General features: G+C 64.6%; 2 protein-coding genes and 1 long non-coding RNA gene across 4 annotated transcripts; all 3 read left to right on the top strand.

Moving 5' to 3' along the window:
- Positions 1 to 266: 266 nt before the first annotated feature.
- Positions 267 to 10,161, top strand: PAF1 (PAF1 homolog, Paf1/RNA polymerase II complex component). Its single transcript, XM_044988782.1, has 14 exons — positions 267 to 600; positions 2,004 to 2,033; positions 3,032 to 3,124; positions 3,273 to 3,394; positions 3,713 to 3,779; positions 3,979 to 4,080; positions 4,519 to 4,624; positions 4,805 to 4,873; positions 5,301 to 5,404; positions 6,641 to 6,757; positions 7,000 to 7,128; positions 7,533 to 7,638; positions 8,240 to 8,327; positions 8,919 to 10,161. The coding sequence occupies exons 1-14, from the start codon at positions 551 to 553 to the stop codon at positions 9,338 to 9,340; spliced, it is 1,605 nt and encodes a 534-aa protein (XP_044844717.1). The 5' UTR covers positions 267 to 550; the 3' UTR covers positions 9,341 to 10,161.
- Positions 10,162 to 10,198: 37 nt separating this feature from the next.
- On the top strand, positions 10,199 to 11,020 carry LOC123350287. Its single transcript, XR_006573742.1, has 2 exons — positions 10,199 to 10,757; positions 10,867 to 11,020. It is a non-coding gene; the product is annotated as an uncharacterized LOC123350287 (long non-coding RNA).
- A 1,596-nt stretch (positions 11,021 to 12,616) lies between these two features.
- Positions 12,617 to 16,987, top strand: LOC123350298 (suppressor of cytokine signaling 5-like). Of its 2 annotated transcripts, none has more exons than XM_044988799.1 (2): positions 12,617 to 12,802; positions 15,403 to 16,987. In XM_044988799.1, exon 2 carries the CDS (start codon positions 15,509 to 15,511, stop codon positions 16,673 to 16,675), a length of 1,167 nt encoding a protein of 388 aa, XP_044844734.1. In that variant the 5' UTR covers positions 12,617 to 12,802; positions 15,403 to 15,508; the 3' UTR covers positions 16,676 to 16,987. The 2 variants fall into 2 exon arrangements, with proteins under 2 accessions (XP_044844734.1, XP_044844733.1); XM_044988798.1 differs by having other exon boundaries at positions 15,398 to 16,987.
- Positions 16,988 to 23,475: the final 6,488 nt, after the last annotated feature.

Genomic DNA, 23,475 nt, shown 5'->3' with positions numbered 1-23,475 from the left:
GATTCCCAGGGTGCACCACGCGCGCCCGGCCCATACACTGACTACTATTCCCAGCATGCATTGCGCGCTCCCGCCTCGTCCTGCTGGCCCCTCCTCACACGGCTAGAACTACGGCTCCCGGCATGCATCGCTTCCCATTGACCGAGACTCCCGTTTCCCGTCGTGCACCGCTTCTGCAATTCCCGTCACACACCGCGCCGCTAGCGTGCATGCGCAATACGTTCCGGGAGCGCTGTTCCCGGCACTACAACTCCCAGCATGCCCTACTCTCTCCCCGGAAGTGCGCCTTTCCGAGCCGCGCTTCCCGTGAGACTGCCCGGCAGAAGGGCCCTGTGAGCCCGTCCGTAGGTGTTTACCCCGGTGCCTGTCTCCGGGGCGGAGTCTCTGCCCGCCCGGGGTCCCGCCGCCTCGTCTCCCCGCATCATCGGGCTCCTCCTCCCGAAGCCGCTCCGCGGAGCGCGGCCGCGCTTCCCGTCAGGCGGGCCCCGGCCACCCTCGCCGCCCGCAGGCCCCGCGGCGGGGCAGCAGCGATCGCAGCAGCGGCCCCGCCATGGCCCCGACTATCCAGACCCAGGCGCAGCGGGAGGAGCCGGGGCACAGGTAGGGCCGCCCCCGGCCGCACGTCACGGGCGTGACCCCAGACCCCTGTGACGTCATGGGGGCCCGGACTCCTGGGTCCCTTCTCCCCGCTCCCCCCGCCAGGAGTGATGGGGGGGGGGGCTGGGAGCCTGGACTCCTGGGTCCTCCCCCCCGCCAGGGGTGATGGGGAGAGTTGTGGGGGGGAAGCTGGGAGCCCGGACTCCTGGGTCCCCTCCCCCGCCAGGGGTGATGGGGAGAGTTGCGGGGGAAGCTGGGAGCCCGGACTCCTGGGTCCCCCCCCCCCGCCAGGGGTGATGGGGAGAGTTGTGGGGGGGAGCTGGGAGCCCGGACTCCTGGGTCCCCCCCCCGCCAGGGGTGATGGGGAGAGTTGGGGGGGGAAGCTGGGAGCCCGGACTCCTGGGTCCCCTCCCCCGCCAGGGGTGATGGGGAGAGTTGGGGGGGGAGCTGGGAGCCCGGACTCCTGGGTCCCCCCCCCGCCAGGGGTGATGGGGAGAGTTGGGGGGGGAAGCTTGGGAGCCCGGACTCCTGGGTCCCCTCCCCCGCCAGGGGTGATGGGGAGAGTTGTGGGGGGGAGCTGGGAGCCCGGACTCCTGGGTCCCCTCCCCCGCCAGAGGTGATGGGGAGAGTTGGAGGCGGGAGCTGGGAGCCTGGACTCCTGGGTCCCCCCCCCACCTGGGGTGATGGGGAGAGTTGGGGGGGAGGGACCTGGGAGCCCGGACTCCTGGGTCTCCCCCCCGCCAGTGGTAATGGGGAGAGTTGGGGGAGAGCTGGGGTCCTGGACTCCTGGGTCCCATCCACCCCCCGCCCCCAGTCAGGGATGATGGGGAGAGTTGGGGTGGGGGGCTGGGAGCCCAAACTCCTGGGTTCCATCTCCCGGTGTGTGGACAGCCAGAGCCCTGTGGGGAGGCCCGTTCACAGTCACCTAAGAGGCCTGACCTAACCCCCACTAAACTCAGCATAGCGTCACCGTGTGGCCACCGTGTCCCACCCCAGAAGTGGCCGCACAAAGTCTGCAGCAGTTCCGCTTGGTTGAGTCTGGCCCTGCTGCTGGTCTTGCCTCAGTTTCCCCATCCGGCCAGTAGAACTGATGCTGCTGACTTGCCTCCTGTGGGGGAGGGGCAACACATCAATATTCATAAAGTGTTTTAAACTGGTTTCACTCTATGTGGAGAGTCTGGGCAGGGCTCTTACTTTGGTGCAGCCTCCAGGGGCCAGACCCATAGGCAGCTTTCCCCCCCCCCGGCCCCCAAGGCTGACCCTCATTCTGCTGCTCTGTGCCTCAGTTTCCCCATCTGCAGAATGGGGATAATGCTACCAGCACGCCTTGGTAAAGGGCATTGAACGAAAAGAGCTCACAGTGTTGTGATTATTGACAGTTATTATTTATTTCCGTATCTTTGCAGGCCCAACGCTCACCGGACCCTGCCTGAGAGGTATGACCCCTCCTCGTCCCACGGTTCACAATTCCCCGGCCGCTGTGCCCAGGCCTGTTTTTACAGCTCCCCTGCCCAGCCCTTGGACTTGCTGGCAAAGGCTGCGGGGGGAGCGATTACTGTGACTGCTTGTCACTCACGAACCGGACAGAGTCCCGGCAAACACATTTCATGGCGGCTGAGCATGATCGTAGGTCGCCGCTGACGTGGGACATTGGAGATTCCAGCGCAGTCCCGTGGTGGGGTGGGGGGGTTGGCACATAACCCCTTCCGCCATCCACTGCCCATAGCTCCCTCCGCATGCACGCATCCCTCCCCCCTGGCTGGTGGGGGATAAGGAACCCAGGAGTCCGGGATCCCAGTCCTCCATGGTGCCTGGCTCTAAATCAGGGGTGGGCAACTTTTTGGCCCGAGGACCACATCTGGGTATGGAAATTGTATGGCAGGCCATGAAAGGGGGGTTTGGGGTGTGAGAGGGGGTGAGGGCTCCGGCTGGGAGTGCAGTCTCTGGGGTGGGGTTGGGGGTGCAGGAGGGTGTTCCGGGCTGGGACCGAGGGGTTTGGAGGGTGGGAGGGGGATCAGGGCAGGGGTTGGGGCACGGGAGGGGGTCAGGGGTGTAGGATCCAGGCAGCGCTTACCTCAAGCGGCTCCTGGAAGCAGCAGCGTGTCCCCTCTACAGCTCCTTCGCGAAGGCACGGCCAGGTGGCTCTGCGCACTGCCTTGTCCGCAGGTGCCGCCCCTGTAGCTCCCATTGGCTGCGGTTCCAGGGCAATGGGAGCTGTGGGGGGGCGCCAGAGCAGGACAAGCCCCGGATCCCACTCCCCAGCAGGAGCTCAAGATCCAGATTAAAACGTCTGGAGGGCTGGATGCAGCCCCTGGGCCGTAGTTTGCCCACCCCTGCTCTAGACTCACCCTGTCACCCCAGGCTGGCTGGGTGGGATGGGGGATAAGGAACCCAGGAATCCGGGCGGTGCTGATATCTCTCCCTGTGCTTCCAGATCGGGTGTGGTGTGTCGGGTGAAATACTGCAACAGTCTCCCGGATATTCCCTTCGACCCCAAATTCATCACATACCCCTTCGACCAGAACAGGTGAGAGAGCAGCCGCTGAGCGGGGCTGGGATCGGGGCCCGCTCGTCTCACCCACCCCACTGCCGCCCCCGGGGAGGAGGCTGGGGGAGGGGAGAGGGCTCTGCCAGGGGGCTCTCCCGGGCCGGCGTCTCACCTGTCCCTCTCCCAGGTTTGTGCAGTACAAAGCCACCTCTCTGGAGAAGCAGCACAAACACGACCTCCTCACCGAGCCGGACCTGGGCGTGACCATCGACCTCATCAACCCCGATACGTACCGCATCGACCCCAATGGTGAGAGCCGGGCCGGGGGGGCGCCCGCGTGTGCATCCCCGACAGATCACCGGGCACCGTTTGTGTCTTGTGCTCAGTGGGGTGTGTGTGGTGCGTACCCACGGCGGGGGAGGGGCTCTTTTGCAGTTCAGGGGTCCCTCCTTGAATCCTGGGATTTAGTTTCAAAGTGCCCCCCACAAAGCATCTTGCTCACCGAAGAGTCTCCTTTGCGCCCGTCCCCAATCAGTCCTGCCCCACTGAGAGCTGAGCCCAGGAGCATTTTTTGGGGGAAGCTGGGGCTGGCGCGGGTCCTGTCCCATCCTGCTCTGCCTCTTTCAGTTCTCCTGGATCCGGCCGACGAGAAGCTGCTGGAGGAGGAAATCCAGGCTCCCACCAGCTCGAAGAGGTAACCCAGCTCCCAAAACACAGCGCACCCGCTGGCTGCGGAGAGCAGCCCATCCCTGAACCCCGGGCTAGCCAGCTCTCCCAGCCCTGCTGTGCAGCCTTGGGGTCTCCTTTGCTCAGTCCCACCTGCCTGAGCCCTGCCCTCAGTGGGAGGTTCTTCCGCCCCACTGCCTATAAGCCCCCCGTCTCCTCTGCACTAGATCCCAGCAGCACGCCAAAGTGGTACCGTGGATGAGGAAGACGGAATACATCTCCACCGAATTCAACCGCTACGGCGTGTCCAACGAGAAGCCGGAGGTCAAGTGAGTCTGAGGGGAGCCGGCCGGGGTGACTCTCCTGGGCAGGGACAGCATCGGGGGGGCAGGGGGGACCATCCCCTTTCTGGGAGGGAGGTTACCCTCCCTCTGGGATCTCCGCTACCTCTTGGAATGCTGCGTGGCCCCCCGCCACAAGGAACAGCTGGCGGGGGGGCATCGCAGAGTCTGCTCTGCTGCCCGTGTTGGGGCGCACGATCTTCAGCCACTAGGGGGAGACGCATCCTGGTGCAGGACTGGTTGCGTCCAGCAGGGGGCAGCACAAGCCTGGCGTTCGTGGACCTACCCGCGGGTGGTGTTGGATCTGGTTCGATCCAGCGGGCGAGGGTCAGGGGGAGCATCGCGTGCAGCGATGCCGGTTGCATCCAGCGGGGGGCAGCGTTTTCCCAGCAGGCCTCACTCTGCTCGCTCCCCCCCCGCAATCAGGATTGGCGTGTCCGTCAAGCAGCAGTTCACAGAGGAGGAGATCTACAAGGACCGGGACAGCCAGATCGCTGCCATCGAGAAGACTTTCGAGGATGCCCAGAAATCGGTGAGTCGCCCCTTTAAATATCTCCCCCTCCCCGCACAACGTGCTGTGCCTTTAAGCCTTAAAGGGCCCATGTGGAAATCACCCCGACAGAAGGGCTGGAGGGGAAGCGGGGAGGAGGAGGTTTAGGGTTACCCCTCCCCTGCCGGCCTCTCACGGTCTCTCTGCTTCCTCCGTCCCCAGATCTCCCAGCATTACAGCAAACCTCGCGTCACCCCCATGGAGGTGATGCCCGCGTTCCCGGACTTCAAGGTAAGGCTGGGGGAGGGGGGTGGGCAGTGGCCCGTGGCACGCAAGGCCCATGGAGGCTCCTTTGCAGCCGTTAGCGCCTGGGCCGGTCTAAGCACCTCCCCGTCTGGGGCTAAGCGAGCCTCGGGGGGTGGCAGCGTCGTGGTGGATAACGCGCCGGGTCGGGAGGCAGGAGACCTGGCTTCTAATCCCAGCCCGTCCCGTCGCCTCTCTGTGCCTCGGTTTCCCCATCGGCCCTGACTCCCCTCCCGCAGACGGAAGTGCAGCCTGGAGGGGGCTCCCCTCGTCCTTGATGCTGAGGGAGATCAAGGGGCTAGTGGGGGGGCTGGTGCCTGGGGGAGGGTCTGCCTGATGGAGGGGCTTTGGGGAGTACGGGCGGGGGTGCATTGGGGGCAGGGACCACCCCGCTAACTGACTCCTTCCCCCCTAGATGTGGATCAACCCCTGCGCCCAGGTCATCTTCGACTCGGACCCAGCCCCCAAGGACACCAGTGGGGCCGCGGCCCTCGAGATGATGTCTCAGGCCATGATCAGGTAACGCCGCACCCCTCAGCCTTGGGTGGGGGTTCACCCTCCCTCTCCCCTCCACTAGGCAGAGCCCTTCCTGTGGCCCCGAGAGCCGGGCGTCCCCCGGCCCTGCCTGGTGCTGGGTGCCGGTGCTAACCCCTTCCCGTCACGGAGAGCTGCTCCGCCAAGCGTCCTAGCCAGCCAGGGGGTGTCCTGCCCCCCGGGCTCAGCCCTCATGGCCTGATGCTGTAGGGCTGGGTGAGGGGATTGCAAGCTAAAGGGGGGGCAGGTTGCTGTTTGAATGGGAGGTCCCCCGTGAGCTCACTCTCATATTCAGTGATGTCCCCAGGGTGGCGCTAGGGGGCGCTGGGCTGCAGGGAACAGAGTGGGCGCTCTCCCCTCGATTCCAGGGTCTGACTCCAGTGGGGAGTGCTGTGGGGTGGGGGCTCGTAGTGGGTGCTAGCCCCAGTGTGGCGCTAGGGGGCGCTGTGCTGCAGGGAGCGGGGTGGGAGCAGTAGGGGGCGCTCTCCCTGGCAGTCAGTGCTGGCCCCGGGCGGCCCTAGGGGGCGCTGCAGGGACTCGGGGGGGCAGTAGGGGGCACTCTCCCTGGCAGTCAGTGCTGGCCCCGGGCGGCCCTAGGGGGCGCTGCAGGGACTCGGGGGGGCAGTAGGGGGCGCTCTCCCTGGCAGTCAGTGCTGGCCCTAGGGGGCGCTGTGCTGCAGGGACCCAGGGGGGCAGTAGGGGGTGCTCTCCCTGGCAGTCAGTGCTGGCCCCGGGTGGCCCTAGGGGGCGCTGCAGGGACCCAGGGGGGCAGTAGGGGGCGCTCTCCCTGGCAGTCAGTGCTGGCCCCGGGTGGCCCTAGGGGGCGCTGCAGGGACCCAGGGGGGCACTAGGGGGCGCTCTCCTTGGCAGTCAGTGCTGGCCCCGGGCGGCCCTAGGGGGCGCTGCAGGGACTCAGGGGGGCACTAGGGGGCGCTGCAGGGACTCAGGGGGGCACTAGGGGGCGCTCTCCCTGGCAGTCAGTGCTGGCCCTGGGTGGCCCTAGGGGGCGCTGCAGGGACCCAGGGGGGCACTAGGGGGCGCTCTCCTTGGCAGTCAGTGCTGGCCCCGGGCAGCCCTAGGGGGCGCTGCAGGGACTCAGGGGGGCAGTAGGGGGCGCTCTCCCTGGCAGTCAGTGCTGGCCCCAAGGCAGTGCTCCGCGGTGGGGAGGGGAGCGCTGTGTGGAGGGGGGGTTCCTCATTAACCCTTTCCCGGCCGTCTCAGGGGGATGATGGACGAAGAGGGGAACCAGTTTGTGGCCTATTTCCTGCCCGTGGAGGACACGCTGCGGAAACGCAAGCGGGACCAGGAGGAGGAGATGGACTATGCGCCCGAAGATGTGTACGTGGCGGGGCTGGGAGAAAGCGGGGGGGCTGTGCAGGGCCCAGGGGAGGGGGGACAGGGGCTGTGCTGGGGAATGGGGGAGGTGAGGGGGGCTGTGCTGAGGGATGGATGAGGTGGGGGGGCTGGGATGGGGGAGGCGGGGGGGCTGGGATGGGGGATGGGGGAGGCGGGGGGGTCATCTCTCTGCTCAGGAGGGGGCGGCAGAGCTGTGGGGTGCTGACCCCTCCCCCCCCCCCCAGGTACGACTACAAGATCGCCCGGGAGTACAACTGGAACGTGAAGAACAAAGCCAGCAAGGGCTACGAGGAGAATTATTTCTTCATCTTCCGCGAGGGTGACGGGGTCTATTACAACGAGCTGGAGACCCGGTGAGGCTGGGGGGCCCGTCCCAGCGGGTGGGGGGCGGCTCGGGGCCGGTGCCCGCGGCCCGGCTCAGATCTCGGCTCCGAGAGGGCAGAGTTAGTGGCCGCTGCCTGTCGGCGCCTGGACCAATGGGAATTGACGGGCCGAGGGTAAACCGAGGCTGGAGCTACCCGGTTCCTGGCCCGTCGCGGAGGGAGCCGGGGAGGGTGGGGAAGAACCGAACGGAGCTCGGTTGGTGTCTGAGCGGCGCTGGGGCGCAGGGAGCCCCGACCCCCAGCCGGGCCGTGGGGGGGATCCCCAGCTCCGGGCTGTGCCTGGAGGGGGCACATGGAGCGGGTGGGGTGGGGCTGTGTCCTGGGAAGAGGGTGCGGGGGCCGTTCTGCCCGGCCTGACGTCGCCCCTCTGCCAGGGTGCGGCTGAGCAAGCGCAGGGCCAAGGCGGGCGTGCAGTCGGGCACCAACGCCGTGCTGGTGGTGAAGCACCGGGACATGAACGAGAAGGAACTGGAGGCTCAGGTAGGGCGAGGGCAGATCTCCGGGCTCTGTGCTGGGGGAGGGGGAGTCCTTTGGGGGGCCATCAGCGCATCTGTGCCCCCCCTGTAGCTTCTGTTTTCACCCCCTACGCTGGGATCTGGGAGTAGACCCCACTCACCAGTGCTGGGGACAGAACCCAGGAGTCCTGGCTCCCAGCCCCTCCTGCTCTAACCACTAGACCCTGCTCCCCTCCCAGAGCTGGGGAGAGAACCCAGGCGTCCTGGCTCCCAGCCCCTCCTGCTCTAACCACTAGACCCCGCTCCCCTCCCAGAGCTGGGGAGAGAACCCAGGAGTCCTGGCTCCCAGCCTTCCTGCTCTAACCACTAGACCCCGCTCCCCTCCCAGAGCTGGGGAGAGAACCCAGGAGTCCTGGCTCCCAGCCCCCCCGCCGCTCTAACCACTAGACCCTGCTCCCCTCCCAGAGCTGGGGAGAGAACCCAGGAGTCCAGTTCCCTGCCCTGAAGGCCCCATGCCAGCCACTCTCACTGACTGAGGAGGGGCGCTGGGCGGGGTCCCCGCCTGGGCAGGGTGGGTGGGGTGTGCCCCCCACCCCTCGGCTAACCCGGCTCCCTCCCCCCGGCAGGAGGCTCGCAAGGCGCAGCTGGAGAATCACGAGCCGGAGGAGGAAGAGGAGGAGGAGCTGGAGATGGACAAGGAGGCCCAGGGCTCAGGTAGCGGCTGGGGAAGGGGGGGTTGCAGCCTTGGGGGACGGGCCTGGGAAAAGGGGCCCCTCTGCCTGTCCCCTCCCCCATCACCTCCTTCCCACCCACTGCTGGCCACACAAGGGCTTGCGGCTCCCTCTGGTGGCTGCCCTTGGAACTGCCGCGGCGCTCCATCCTCGGTCCCTATGACCCCCCCGCCCCAACACAGCCACCAGACATCCCCCCCCCCCCAGACACCCCCGGAGATGGTGCTGCCGCTCCCTCCGCAGGGGGCAGCCCTGAGTCCTGCCTCCCCCGTGGGCTGGTCTTGTGTCATCTCCCCCCTGAGTCCCCTCTGCATCCCACCCCCGAGGACGGCTCCTGTCGCCCCCACCCCCAAAAGAATAGGAGGGGCGGAGCCATCGCTTCTCCGTCCCCTCTCTTCCATCAGCCCCCCCCATCTCCCTGGGAGGGACAGGCCCCCTCTCCCATCCCCCTCCTCCTCTCCAGGGGTGGCCCCCCGTCTCTGTCAACTCTCCGCTTCCCTTCCCTCAATCCAAGCCCACCCCGGGGAGGGTGATCCCCTCCCTCGCCCCCCTGACCCCGCGGCTGTCCCCGCAGACGAGGAGCCGGAGAAGGGCAGCGAGAGCGAGCCGGAGGCCAGCGAGGAGGAGGAGGAGGAGGAGGAGGAGGAGGACGGGCGCTCGGGCAGCGAGAGCGAGCGGGAGGCCAGCGGGCGCAGCGCCAGCGAGGGCTCGCCGGAGGCCAGCGAGGAGGACGAGCGGGCGGCCCGCGACAAGGAGGAGATCTTCGGCAGCGACGACGAGGACTCGGAGGGCGAGGGGGGCGGGGGGCGGCGCAGCCCCGGGGAGGAGGAGGAGAGCGGCAGCGAGGGGGGGGGCCGGCGGCGCCGGGCCGGCCGCAGCCCCTTCCTCAGCGGCAGCGAGGGCTCCAACGCCGAGGAGGAGGAGGAGGACGAGCGCAGCGGGAGCGGCAGCGAGGCCGCCTCGGACTCCAGCGAGGAGGGGAGCGAAAGCGACTGAGTGGGCTCTGCTGGGGGGGGTGGGCAGCCCCTTGCCCCCCCCCCCGCCGCCTGGGCCGGATCCACCCACCCCCTTGGGGGACCATCGCTCCACCCTGCTGCCACCAGGAGGATGTGGGCATGATGTGGGGGGCTCACTTGTGCCGGGAGTTGCTGGAATCCCCCGCCCCCAACTTGGGAGGAAGTGGCTCTGCCTGGCCCCCCTGTGCTTGGCCAGGGACCTGCTGGGAGTGCCCCTCCCGCCCCAGGGGATCCCCTCTGGCGCCCCCCGCAGACACTGGGGGGTGTTTATTCTTACTGCTGTTTGGTTTGCCCCTTGTACATACCAGCCTGTACCAGACCCCGCTCTCCGTCCTCAATAAAAGGGTCTCTTCCTAAAACCGGGCGTCTCTCCCCACCCCTGTGCTCGGTGCCGGCCCTGCCGGGGATCTCCACCCCCTTGGTGCCAGGGGCAGCCGGCTGGCATCACCGCCTCCCTCTGGCTGCGAGCAGGGGCTCCGGCATCCGCCGTCCAGCCCCCTCCCTAGAGTGGGCGGCGGGTGCAGAGCCCCCACTCACAGGGCTCGGGCCTGGGCTGGGAAGGCGCGTTGGGAGGAGTGGGGGGGGACAGGTATCTAGGGGAGAAAGGGCTCGTTCATCCCCCTGTGCCCCAAACTCTGCCCTTTCCCCGCCAGGGGCTGGGCTCGAAGCTGCTATCGAAGTGTGGGGGAGGCAGGCCGGGTTCCCCACTCTCTGCGTGCGCAGGTGGGCAGGGCCGGGATTCACCAGCCCTTTCGCCGTTGGCAGTGTGAGCGGGAGATCGGACCCTGCGTGGGGAGGGGGTCGGGCGGAGCCCTTCTTGGGGAGGGTTGGGGGGCATTTGGGGACAGATGGGCTTTGGGGGTGGGGGCAGGACCTTGTATAGCCATGCTGGCATCTGGGGCAGTGAAAGTGACCGGCATTTCCCCGGGCTGGGGAAACCACCCTTCTGGTTCCCGTGAGGCCCCTGGCCAAAGGCGAGTGCACTGTTGCATCGAGGCGAAGGTTGGGGGTGCACCCGCTGCCCTGCTGTGATACTGTACCTCAAAATAACCCCCTGTTGCCCCCCACTTTTCTAGGGGTGCTTTGTACAGAATGCATTGTCTGCCAACTCATCAGCTGCTGAGCGTCCTCCTGTTCACAACTAAAAAGACAAAAGCGGGGCCGCCTTGGTAGCGATTTTAATAGTGAGTTGGGTTCATTTTGGGTTTTACAAAACCAGACCCGAAGCCGAGGTGGTCGTGGATTCAGGTTTCATTGAATTCGAACCCACTGTGGTTGCTGGAGGTTTGTTACTCACTGGGGAGATGCTTTGGATCTCAGCTATGCAGGCGCCTGCTTTGTCCGTCCCGGGGGAGTGGGGGAGTCATCGAGAAGGTTATAAAGTAAGAGGCAATGAAGTTTTTTCTTCGTCCCCGCTCTCTGCCCGTCTCTACTGAAAGAAGCCTGCGGGAAGGACGCCCGCCGGGCTGTGTACCGAGAACTGGGAGCTGCCTGCAACGGCCAGAGGGCTGAAAAAAGCCGCTGGCTTTGAATCTTGCGGCGCGTGGCGAGGTTCAGGCCGAGTGCGGTTTGATCACTTTCTTTCTGTAACCAATTCTGACCTTTTGGAGGCCTCGATCGCCTAGAATCTCTCTCGCTAATAAACGAGCTTTATTTGATCTAAACAGGTGTGTTTTGATGGCAGGGCTCGGGGGAATCTCGGCTCCGGATTCACGAGGGCTGGTGCATTTTTCATTGCATTCAATGACGGCTTGAGGCGCTTGCACTGGCCAAGGGAGGGGGGCTTGAGCATGTTTCTAGGGGGCAAGGCTGGTACGGCCCACGAGTGGCTGGGAGATGGTTCACATCACGTAACCGGGCTGCTTTCTGTGCGGGACAGGGCAGCGTGAGTGGTATCCGGAGCCAGAGAGTTTCCACAGGCTGGATGGGACCCTGGGGGATGTCAGACCCACACCCCACGTTTGCGGGAAGGAGTGGGGTTCAGGGGGGCAGAGCTGGTTTTGGGGGGGTGAGAATCAGCTGGGGGGGGACTGTGCTTATCTCCCCCTGACCCTGCTGGGGGAGGGATTGTGTAGGGGGGAGGCCTGGGCAGGGCTCTTTGCTTTACCCCAAGAGGGATTTGAGGGAGGTGCAGTTTTGGGGTGATTCCGCAGAGGAACCCCCAGCTCAGTCCGACACGGGCCCAACCCTGGGCTTTGCAGGGAGGGGGCCGACCAGGCCCGGGCTGAGTGTGTGGCACGCGTGGGTGTGAGACTCACCTGGGGGAGGGGGCTGTGAGTGTGAGAGGTGGCGGGGGAGAGAAGACACTCCAGCGTGCAAAGGTCCATGGGTGCGACGGAGATGGATGTGGGTGTTTGTGGGCCTGGCACACGCGGCTGTGAGCGAGTGTCAGGTCCAGGCGGGGGCTCAGCCTGGGGTGGGTGCGGAAGGACGTCACTGAGCGAGGGACGAGCAGGGTGCGTGCAAGAGACATGAACTCGTGTGCCACATGCACACAAACGTGCAAAACGCCTGGGGCCGGGGGGGGTGGTTCTCTCCACAGCCCTGGGGTGGGAGGGTGCAGTGGTCAGAGCAGGGGAAGTGGGGGCTAGGATGCCTGGGTTCTCTCCCTGTGGCGGGTGGTGCTTGGAGGTCAGAACTGGGGAGTGGCTGGAGGCCAGGATGCCTCCCCGGGTTGGGGGTGGGGGAGATGGGGAACTGGGCTGGGGAGAGGGCCCAGGATGCCTGGGTTCGTGCCTTAGGGATGGAGGGGAGTGGAATCTGCTGGTGCAGGAGGGGTTGGGGGCCAGGGTGTCTGTGCTCCCTCCAGGCTCAGGGAGGGGAGTGGGGTCCAGTGGTTAGGGCAGGGTGGGAGAAGGTTCTGGGGAGCAGGATGCCTGGGTTCTTTTCTTTCCCCAAGTTGGAGGGAAGAGTGGGGTCTAGTGGGGGAGGGTGGGGGCCAAGATGTCTGGGTTCTCTCCTGCCTCCGGTGGGGGGAGCAGGATGCCTGGGTTCTCTCCTGGCTCCTGGGGGGGCAGGACGCCTGGGTTCTCTTCTGGCTCTTGGGGAGGTGGGGGGGCAGGACGCCTGGGTTCTCTTCTGGCTCTTGGCGGGGGGGGAGCCTGGGTTCTCTCCCTGCTCCTGGGTGGGGGGGCAGGACGCCTGGGTTCTCTCCCAGCTCTTGCGGGGGCGAGCAGGACGCCTGGGTTCTCTCCCTGCTCCGGGGTGGTGGGGCAAGTCCGCAGGACGCCTGGGTTCTCTCCCGGCTCTTGGGCGGGGGCGGGAGCAGGACGCCTGGGTTCTCTCCGGGCCTGGCCTTCCCTTCCCCCGGCGGCGGCTGGGCGGCGCTGCGGGGGGAGCTGGGCGCTGGGCCCGGCCTCGCCTCCCCGGCTGGCTCCGTCTTCGGTCGCCGCTTCCCAACCCCGGCCCCGGCCCCAGCCTGGCCGCGTGGGGCCCCTCCGCGGTGAGTCCGGCCCGGGTCCGGGGGGCGGTGGGTAGGGAGTGGGGGGGTCGGGGTGTGGGGAGCGGGGTACAGGTGGGGGGGTAAATGTGTGGGGCAGGAGTGGGGTGTGGGGGTGAATGGGCAGGGCTGGGAGTGGGGTAGATCTGTGGGGCAGGGCTGGGATATGGGGTGGGGGTAGATCTGTGGGACAGGGCTGGGATATGAGGTGGGGGTAGATCTGTGGGGCAGGGCTGGGATATGGGGTGGGGGTAGATCTGTGGGGCAGGGCTGGGATATGGGCTGTGGGGAGCTGGAGGTAGATGTATGCGGTGAGTGGGCAGGGAGTGGGGGTTAGGGTGTGTGTGGGGAGCTGGATACACGTGGCGGTAAATGTGTGGGGTGTAGGGGTGAATGGTCAGGGCTGGGATGTGTGGGGTAGATCTGTAGGGCAGGGCTGGGATATGGGGTGGGAGGTGCTGGGGAAAGGATGGGGTGGGGGTAGATCTATTGGGCAGGGTTGGGATATGGGGGGTGGGGTAGATCTGGGGGGCAGGGCTGGGGTATGGGGTGGGGTAGATCTATTGGGCAGGTTTGGGATATGGGGGTGGGGTAGATCTGGGGGGCAGGGCTGGGGGATGGGATGGGAGTAGATCTGGGGGGCAGGGCTGGGGTATGGGGGGTGGGGTAGATCTGGGGGGCAGGGGTGGGGTATGGGATGGGAGTAGATCTGGGGGGCAGGGCTGGGGTATGGGGGGTGGGGTAGATCTGGGGGGCAGGGCTGGGATATGGGGTGGGGTATGGGATGGGAGTAGATCTGGGGGGCAGGGCTGGGGTATGGGGGGTGGGGTAGATCTGGGGGGCAGGGCTGGGATATGGGGTGGGGGTAGATCTGGGGGGCAGGGCTGGGGTATGGGATGGGTGTAGATCTGGGGGGCAGGGCTGGGATATGGGGTGGGGTAGATCTATTGGGCAGGGTTGGGATATGGGGTGGGGTAGATCTGGGGGGCAGGGCTGGGGTATGGGGTGGGGTAGATCTGGGGGGCAGGGCTGGGAGTAGATCTGGGGGGCAGGGCTGGGATATGGGGTGGGGTAGATCTGGGGGGCAGGGCTGGGGTATGGGGTGGGGTAGATCTGGGGGGCAGGGCTGGGGTATGGGATGGGAGTAGATCTGGGGGTCAGGGCTGGGGTATGGGGGGTGGGGTAGATCTGGGGGGCAGGGTTGGGATATGGGGGGTGGGGTAGATCTGGGGGGCAGGGCTGGGGTATGGGGTGGGGTAGATCTGGGGGGCAGGGCTGGGATATGGGGTGGGGTAGATCTGGGGGGCAGGGCTGGGATATGGGGGGTGGGGTAGATCTGGGGGGCAGGGCTGGGGTATGGGATGGGGTAGATCTGGGGGGCAGGGCTGGGGTATGGGGGGTGGGGTAGATCTGGGGGGCAGGGCTGGGGTATGGGGTGGGGTAGATCTGGGGGGCAGGGCTGGGAGTAGATCTGGGGGGCAGGGCTGGGGTATGGGGGGTGGGGTAGATCTGGGGGGCAGGGCTGGGATATGGGGGGTGGGGTAGATCTGGGGGGCAGGGCTGGGGGTAGAACTGAGGGGCAGGGCTGGGGTAGTGCGGTTGGGGTAGATCTGGGGGGCAGGGCTGGGGTAGATCTGGGGGGCAGGGCTGGGGTATGGGGTGTGGGGTAGATCTGGGGGGCAGGGCTGGGGTAGATCTGGGGGGCAGGGCTGGGATATGGGGTGGGGTAGATCTGGGGGGCAGGGCTGGGGTATGGGGTGGGGTAGATCGGGGGGGTAGATCTGGGGGGCAGGGCTGGGGTATGTGGTGGGGTAGATCTGGGGGGCAGGGCTGGGGGATGGGAGTAGATCTGGGGGGCAGGGCTGGGGTATGGGGTGGGTTAGATCTGGGGGGCAGGGCTGGGAGTAGATCTGGGGGGCAGGGCTGGGGTATGGGGTGGGGTAGATCTGGGGGGCAGGGCTGGGGTATGGGGTGGGGTAGATCTGGGGGGCAGGGCTGGGAGTAGATCTGGGGGGCAGGGCTGGGGTATGGGGTGGGGTAGATCTGGGGGGCAGGGCTGGGAGTAGATCTGGGGGGCAGGGCTGGGGTATGGGGTGGGGTAGATCTGGGGGGCAGGGCTGGGAGTAGATCTGGGGGGCAGGGGTCTGAAATGCAGCAACCTAGGCCCAGATCCTCACAGCTGCTGCCGGGCGGTTGGGCTGGCCCCCAAACGGCCGTCGTCCGGCCCCCCCCCACGCTCTGAGCATGCCCCCGCCCTGAGTGCTGAGGGACAGGGGCAGGTGGAGGGGGGTGGGGCTTGTGAGTGGAGACTGTCACTTCCCCGTTAGCGCTGAACAAAATACCTGCGGCAGGATGGGATCGGCCACTGGCCGGGACAGAGCCCCCTCAGCTGGGGGATCCCTCAGCCAGTGCTGAGATGCAGCCACCTCTGGGATGACGCATGATGGGGGGGGGAGGGGGGAGGGGCTGTTTATACACGGATTCCTCTCCAGGCGCTGAGATGCAGCCACCTCTGGGGTGGGGCGCAGGGGACCTGAGGGCCCCGTGGTGGGGCGGAACCCAGCTGGCTCTGGGCTCTAATGAACTCTCTCCCTTCAGTGCAGGCCGGACGCTCCCCGTCCCCACCATGAGCGAGCCGGGGTCACCCCACCCCAGCAGAGACCGGGCCCCCTGACACCTTCCCGAGTCCTCTGCGCGCTGGGCCCTGTCATGTCCCAGGCCAGAGAGGGGCCGGAGCGAGGGGCCCGGCCCAAGGAGAGGTCGGGCGAGGCCGGGGGGCGGCGCAGCGGACGCAGGAGAACAAAGCTCCCGGAGCCCCCGGCGGAGCAGGACGCAGAGGGGGCCGAGCCGGGCCGGCGGGCGGGGCGCTCGCTGCGGCAGAGGATCCAGGACGCGGTGGGCCAGTGTTTCCCCATCAAGGGGAGCGGTGGGGCCCGCTCCCCTGAATTCTCCCCTTCCCAGCGCAAGATCCACCTGCGGGAGCTGATGCTGGAGACCTGCCCCTTCCCGGCTGGCTCGGAGCTGGCCCGCAAGTGGAACCTCATCAAGCAGCACACGGCGCCCGTGTCGGCCCAGGAGGGACTGGCCTGCGGCGGGACGGGGGCGGCCGAGGACGAGGACGACCGGCTGCGGGAGCGGAGGCGCATCAGCATCGAGCAGGGGGTGGAGCCGCCCCCGGACGCCATGATCCACACGTTCGAGGCCACGGCCCAGATCAACCCGCTCTACAAACTGGGGCCCAAGCTGGCCCCCGGCATGAACGAACTGGCCGGGGACAACCGGGCCACCCTGGCCCCCCAGGAGGAAGAGGAGGAGGAGTTGGTGGCGGCCCCGGAGCCGGAGCTCCGCGTCCACACCCAGATCGACTACATCCACTGCCTGGTGCCGGATCTGCTGCAGCTGACCCGGCTGCCCTGCTACTGGGGGGTGATGGATCGCTACCAGGCCGAGGCCCTGCTGGAGGGGAAGCCGGAAGGGACCTTCCTGCTGCGGGATTCGGCCCAGGAGGATTATCTCTTCTCGGTCAGTTTCCGGCGCTACGGCCGCTCGCTCCACGCCCGGGTCGAGCAGTGGAACCACAACTTCAGCTTCGACGTGCACGACCCCGGCGTCTTCCACGCCCCCACCGTCTCGGGCCTGCTGGAGCGGTACAAGGACCCTAGCGCCTGCATGTTCTTTGAGCCCCTGCTCTCCCGCCCCGTGCGCCGGCCCTTCCCCTTCGCCCTGCAGCACCTGTGCCGGGCCGTGGTGGCCGGCTGCACCTCCTACGACGGCATCGGCCGCCTGCCCATCCCCGGCGCGCTCCAGGAGTACCTCAAGGAATACCACTACAAGCAGAAGGTGCGGGTGCGGCGGCTGGACACCCGCTGGAACTGAGGCCAGCCCGTGGCTTTGGTCCTCTGGGCCACAGCCCAAAGACGAGGGGCCGGCTCCGGGATCAGGGCCGATACGAGGCCGTATTGCCCGTGAACTTTCTGCCTTTTACAGCAGGTTCTGGGCCCCCTGTGCTCTGGGATTGTCGGGCGGAACCATATGTCCCAATTACTGCCCCCCCCAGGGGCCGAGGAGTGGGGAGGTTCGTTAAAGGAGCCCCTGCCCCGCTCCTGGTGGGGGGAAGACGCAGCCGGAGCCTCAATCAGCTGTTTTATTTAAAGGGGCTGGAATAAAGTCCTGTTGCTGTGACTGTAAGAGACCCCTGGGGTCATGTCTCTGGGCTGCAGCAGGGATGTGGGTCACCCAGCTCTGGCCCTCAGCCCCCGCCGCTAGCTAGGAAAGGGGGTGGGCTGGCGCCAGAGGAGTTGGCGGCTCTCGGTGACGTGGGAACATTGTGGCTGCCTGACGCCCGGGGCTACAGCGCCAGGCTGTCCCTGCGCCGGCGGACCTGGATCCAGCTGGGATGAAACCCCTGAACTGAAAAAAATAGGGACAATGCTCAACCGTGACCCACTCCCCTTCACCTCCTATTCCAGCCCTGGGCTCCATGCCCCTCATCATGGGGAGCAACCCTCCCCCCTCTGTTCCTTTGGAGGCCACGTGCTGGGATCCCAGCTCTCCCAGAGGGTGGGGGTGACAGACCCATTCCTTGGTCTGTGCCCCCCTCTGTCCCCTGCCCCCGATCCCCCTACCCTGGCCGCACAATACAAGAACATCCTATGTACCATTCCCAGGGGCAGGGCTCTGCTCCGGCCGCACGAACGGGGATCTCGCATAGGCGTAGAGGGGTTCTTTCCCCTCTCTGGTACTGGTGTGGCCACTGCTGGGATCCTGGCTCCAGTTCTGGTGCCCACCAGCCAAGGAGGATGTTGATAAATCGGAGAAGAGGCATGAGAATGATCAGCGGGTTAGAAAACCTGCCTGGTTGTGAGAGACTCCAGGAGCGTAGCAAAGAGGTGAAGGGGTGACCTGCCCAGGGAACAAATATTTAATCGAGGGCCCATCAGTCTAGCGGAGGAAGGGTGAACACGACCCCCTGGCTGGAAGTTGAAGCTGAACAAATTCAGACTGGAAAGGAGGTGTCAGTTTTGGACGGTGAGAGTCATTAACCTCTGGCCCCATTGAGCGAGGGTTGAGGTGGATTCTCCAGCACGGCCCATTTTGAAATGAAGCCGAGGTGTTTTTCTAACAGCTCCGCGCTGGGAACGATCTCGGGCCTGCTACAGGGGAAGTCACGCGATCTCACTGGCCCCTGCCGGCCTTGGGATCACGCTGGTCTCTGCATGCAGGAGCCAGATCCTGCCTCTGAAGGGTTGGTAGAAAACAGGCCAACTGCCCCCTTGGTGGATTCGGAGCAATGGCTGGGAGCAGCTGGTCCGGCCCTGTGCTGCAGCCACACTAGCTTGGGGGTTAATTCACCAACCTCCAGGCGTCTCACTCAACCACCTCCTCCCAGGAGCAGGGAACCAGGCCCCTTGGCAAGGGAACGACCCTAGGGCTGATCTCCAGGGCAGTGAACGACTGGGACGCACCAGGCCAGGAGCTGGTCCATAGGCCGCCCTGCTCTTGCAGCTGTTGGCGGCCGGGGGATTTTGACCATAGGATGCCGAGCCTGCTCTGGGTGGGGGGAGCTGGGGTGTCTCCCCCTTCCAGAGACACCCCTTGAGTTGTTTATAAACCTCCAGTTTTCCACAACCAGCCAAACACCCTCTCAGCTCTCCAGCCACGTGGCCTGGAGCCATCCAGCCCTGGGGTGTGTGAGACAGGACCCAGCTTCCCCCCCAGACAGCCCCACAATCCCCTGCCCGCCTTAGGGACACTTCAGGCAGCAAATGGGGCCCCGCTTCCAGGCAGGCACATGTGGGGGGAAGTTACAGACCCAGGCCAGGTTTGTTCTGCCTCCTGGGGGCGGGAGCGATCCAGGAACGAGGATCAGAGCCCTCACGCCAAGGTGACTTGAAGCCGGGGGTGAAAGACGGAGCGATTCCAAGGCAGAGCTGTGGAGAGAAGGGGGAGGTGCCGGGGGCTGCAGGAGCCTGGGCCAAGGCCAGCGAGTGAGTGGTCAAGGGCCGAACCACAGCCCTGATTTTCAGAAGCGCCGAGCTCTCTGCCAGCACGACCAGGCCCCTGGCCAGGGCTCCCACCAGCCACCACACGAGTCTCTGCTCCAAGCCGGGGAGCGGGGCCGGTTACAGCCCTGCAGAGCCAGGGAAGGGGCAGTCCGGGCTCACATGACTCAGGCCAGGTTTGCCCAATCCCAGAGTCCTGCACTTAGGAGGGAAGAATCCCCTGCACTGCTACAGGCTGGGGACTGACTGGCGAAGCAGCAGTTCTGCAGAAAAGGACCTGGGGGTTACCGTGGACGAGAAGCTGGATGAGTCGGCAGTGTGCCCTCGTTGCCAAGAAGGCCAACGGCATTTTGGGCTGTATTAGTAGGAGCATTGCCAGCAGATTGAGGGACGTGATCATTCCCCTCTATTCGGCACTGGTGAGGCCTCATCTGGAGAACTTTGTCCAGTTTTGGTTCCCACCCTACAGAAGGATGTGGACAAATTGGAAAGAGTCCAGCAGAAGGCAACAAAAAATGATCAGGGGGCTGGAGCACATGACTTATGCAGAGAGGCTGAGGGAACTGGGATTGTTTAGTCTGCAGAAGAGAAGAGTGAGGGGGGATTTGATAGCTGCTTTCAGCTACCTGAAGGGGGTTCTAAAGAGGATGGAGCTCGGCTGGTCTCAGTGGTGGCAGATGACAGAACAAGGAGTAATGGTCTCAAGTTGCAGTGGGGGAAGCCTAGGTTGGATATTAGGAAACACTATTGCACTAGGAGGGGGGTGCAGCACTGGGATGGGTTTCCTAGGGAGGTGGTGGAATCTCCTTCCTTAGAGGTTTTTAAGGCCCGGCTTGACAAAGCCCTGGCTGGGATGATCTAGTTGGGTTTGGTCCTGCTTTGAGCAGGGGATAGGACTAGATACCTCCTGAGGTCCCTTCCAACCCTGATCTTCTCTGATGCCCCAGCAGGGGTTAGTGGCTGGAAGGCCCAGGGAGCTGGGGTCAGGTACAGCAGGGGGAAGACGAGAGGGGTGGGCCCTGTGACATGTACAACCTGGCACGAGTCCGGCCCTGTGCAGCAGTACGAGCATCAGCTTGGCACGGGGGGGCCCTACCAAGGAGAACCCAGAATCAGTGCCCAGGGTTGAACACGCTGCCAGCCAGGGCTGATCAGCGTGTGCTGAAGGGGGATGGACCACCCCAGCAAGCAGGTGTCACGCAGCAGAAAGGGGCCCTGGTGGAGGCAGAGCTGCAGGGGGGGCTAAGGTTCAGCCTAGGGGGGTGACAGCATGGCACAGGGGTTCTGCCCAAGGACCCCTCGTCACAGCCCCATCAGTCCCGGCTCACACACCTGGCCTGTTTGGCAAAATAACCAGCTGAAAGCCCCAATAATTTGGTGCCGACAGGCTGTGGGGGAGGCTCAGGGACCTGTTCATTCCCCCGGCTCAGACTACATTTCCCACAATGCACCAGAGTCCCTGCCAGCAGTGCACAGTGGGGGATGTAGTTCAGTCAGCAGATCCCGGCCCCAGACGACGACACGAGCCCCTCAAAAACATGGATCTTTCTGACCCCACAAAGCTGAACTTTGCCTGCAAACTTTTAGAAGGGGGGTGGGGAGGAAATCACTGTCGCACCCCCCCCTTTTCTGCCCCAAGACGGTTTGGATGAAGCAGCCGAGAGCCAGGGGCGACTGCACAGAAGCCTGGCACCGGCTATTGCAGAGAGAAAGCAGCTCAGGATCACGGAGAGGAGAAAAACCCAGAGTTATGCCTCACACGCGAGCGGAGATGCTGCCGCCTCAAGCAGCTGGCCCTGGCTCTCCTCTTGGGAAGCCAAGCTGGCCCGAGCGGTGCCCACGGCTCCCAGAGAAGCACACCAGACAGGATTCACCTAAACAGCTCTGCCACATCTGGGTCCCTCCTACCGCTCCCCCAGCGCTTGCCCTGCATCGGGAAGGAACAAAATAGCCACTGCCCTGCCCTCCCTGCTAGCCAAGGCCTCAAAATCTTGTGTTTAAAAATACCTGATGGTGCCCAGATCTCCGCCTGGCCAAGCCTGTGGGAGCCGGGGGCGTAACAGCTTCCAGCCCAGAGTGCTCCAGGCGTTTAAGTAGCAAACCACCGCTCACCAGCGCTCTAACCACTGGGCCAGCTGCCCCATCCTGGCTCTTACCTTTGTAAAGAAATACACCCCCCCCCACGCCCCCACCCCGAACAAATCAAGAATAAAAAGCAGGGTTACAAAATAAGTACAACTTTATCAGAGAGGGTTTTGGGGTGTTTCCATGGGGCGGTCTCGTATTTGGTTCGGGGGCAGGTTCTTTCACACGGTCAGACAGCGGGAGGTGGGACGCAGCGAGACAAAGAGCCAGCGAACACGGGCTGCCGGGTTTGGTTTTTGGTTGTTTGTTTTTTTTGTAAAATTTTTTTTTTCCGTTTTGTTTTTTAATAACGTATTCATGGTTACCAGCCATAGTCATAACAAAAGTTATTCATAATAAAATGTATCTAAAATAACATTTCTATCTGAAACAGGAACCTTGTCTCTCTACTGTAGAAATAGGTCGGGGGGGGGGTGTTGCCCCGTTTGGGGGTGGGGCTGTTTTTTGTACACACTACTATGCGGTATATACTTTGGAAAGGCCTTTAACATTTAAACAGGTCTGGGGGGTGGGCTGGGAATTTCTTTTGTACCAACGGGAGGGGCTCAGCCTGTGGGGGTCATCTGCTTTGGGGCATGCGTCTCCCCCCACGCTGCAGAGAGATCCGGGGAGATGGGACTTTTTGTCCCAGGGCGTCTTTCTGGAAAAAGACAAAACTGTACCTAGGTATAGGCAGGACCCTGTTCCCCTCTCCCCCCCCCCCCAAATAAATCCATGGGGCTCGTGCAAAGCCCAGTCCTCCCCTGCCCCCCTCAAATCCCTAGTGTGACCCTCACCCCAGATTCCCCTCCGCTGCCCCTGAACGCCTGAGGATACCACAAGCCTCGGGGCGACCCCGGTTCTCCGCGTGGCGCAGTCCTTTGCGCCAGTTCCGCTCTCCCGTTGAAACGGCGTCATCTGCGCCTCCCGTTGCCCAGCTATCAGTGACGGCGCAAGGTGGTGGAGAGACGGGGGGCCCCTTTCCCGCAGCCGGGCCTGCACCCTTCGCTGCCCCGTGGGAGCAGAGCTCGGGGAAGGGAAAATTTGGAAGCTTTTAAATCTATTTGTTTTTAAAAAAAAGAGTCGCAAATCAGAAGGGAAAAAAAATAGGTTAATCCAATCAAAATGGGCATTGGGATGGGTAAAAGCCACACCCCTTGCCCACAGGCTCCACCCCTTGCCCACAGGCTCCTCCCACCCCCAGCCCATGTAGTGTTTTTTGTTTTACACACATGCACACGCACACACAAAGCTTGGGGCTTAGGGGAGGGCTCGCTCCTGCCTGAGCACCCCGCCCCCCAGCAAGGCTCAATTCTCATTTCCCCTCACACCCCCATCAAGGCATTTAAGGAACAGCTCTGTCCCCGCCGCCCCCCAAACACAGGGGGGGGGGGTGTCTTCCAGACCACCCCAAAGGGGCTTGCAAACCACCCCCCGCGTCCAGCCCTTTCTCAGTTCATTAGCATGGTGAGAGCCCCGCACTGCCCTGCCGCACAGCTGGGTGCTTCGCGGCCCCCGGCCAGGAAGGGGCGCTCTAACCCAGCTGCCTGAGCTTGGTCTGATGGCGCTGCCAACACAGACGAGCTCCAGGCAGGGAGAGGCGACCCACAGGCACAGCCCAACAGGGGGGAGCCGCCAATTCATCCAGGCAGGTCTGCCCTGTGCGGGCGGCGCCTTCCCAGCCTCTGCCGGGGGCACACATGGCGGGGGGAGGAAGGGGGGGGCAAACCCGTCAACCAAGCTGACTCTCGAGGGCCCCAGATGCAGCCACACCAACACCCACCAACCTTCTAATGCTCCAATCACAGAAGTTTTATAATCCCCTCCGGGGGGGGATGCACCCCAGGAGAAGACGCCCAAAGAGTTAAATACCCTCCAATGCGCCGACCCCTCTCCCCCCCCCGCGTATCCCCATCACCCCCCACCCCCCCTCTTCAGCCCCGGCTCAACACCCCTTCTCTGGGGCGTGGCTTCTTTCCCTGAATCCACCACTTGCCCTATGGGGGAGGGCACGGACCCCTTCAAAGGCCACGCCCCCAAGTCGTCACAGGGGTGGGGTGGGGAGTTACAGGCACTTAACAGTTCCAGAAGAGTTCTCGGCTCTCATCTGTGGAGGCGTTTCCCCCCCATCGCAGGGATCAGGCGTGAAAAGCAGGTGTGGGGGGGGCTAACCCGGAAGAAACCAGCTCGCCAGGATAGCCCCCCGGTGCCTTTCGTGGCCAAGAGCGGCCGTCCTGCCCCGGGGTGGGGTGCGGAGGAAAGTGAATCAGAGACGCGCTCTCTCCCCTTCTCCACTCCTCACTCTCAGGAGCTTTCTTTTTCCCCATGCTGAGAAAGGATGGGCGGGTGGAGGCGGGGGGGCCGGGAAGAGAGGCGGGGGGAGGACACACACACATGCGTGACCCAAGATCCTGCTGCTTCTGGCTTCGTTACCCTGGGAGTTACAGGCTGCAGCTCAGTATTAAACCATAGTTAAAGTAATAATAAAGTAGAAAAATATTAGAACGTATAAGATGGTAAGATTGTAGTGAGAGCTTCTTCCAACCCCCC

Source organism: Mauremys mutica, chromosome 15 (genome assembly GCF_020497125.1).
Source record: "Mauremys mutica isolate MM-2020 ecotype Southern chromosome 15, ASM2049712v1, whole genome shotgun sequence".
In the NCBI taxonomy this organism is placed as follows: Eukaryota; Metazoa; Chordata; order Testudines; family Geoemydidae; genus Mauremys; species Mauremys mutica.
This window is presented reverse-complemented; position numbering and strand designations above follow the sequence as displayed.

Bases quoted from the DNA above. Each gene is read 5' to 3' on its own strand.
- PAF1 (XM_044988782.1), top strand. From the start codon at position 551: ATGGCCCCGACTATCCAGACCCAGGCGCAGCGGGAGGAGCCGGGGCAC. The intron at 2,034-3,031 runs GTATGACCCCTC...CTGTGCTTCCAG, and splicing joins CACCGGACCCTGCCTGAGAG to ATCGGGTGTGGTGTGTCGGG. The intron at 8,328-8,918 runs GTAGCGGCTGGG...CTGTCCCCGCAG, and splicing joins CAAGGAGGCCCAGGGCTCAG to ACGAGGAGCCGGAGAAGGGC.
- LOC123350298 (XM_044988799.1), top strand. From the start codon at position 15,509: ATGTCCCAGGCCAGAGAGGGGCCGGAGCGAGGGGCCCGGCCCAAGGAG.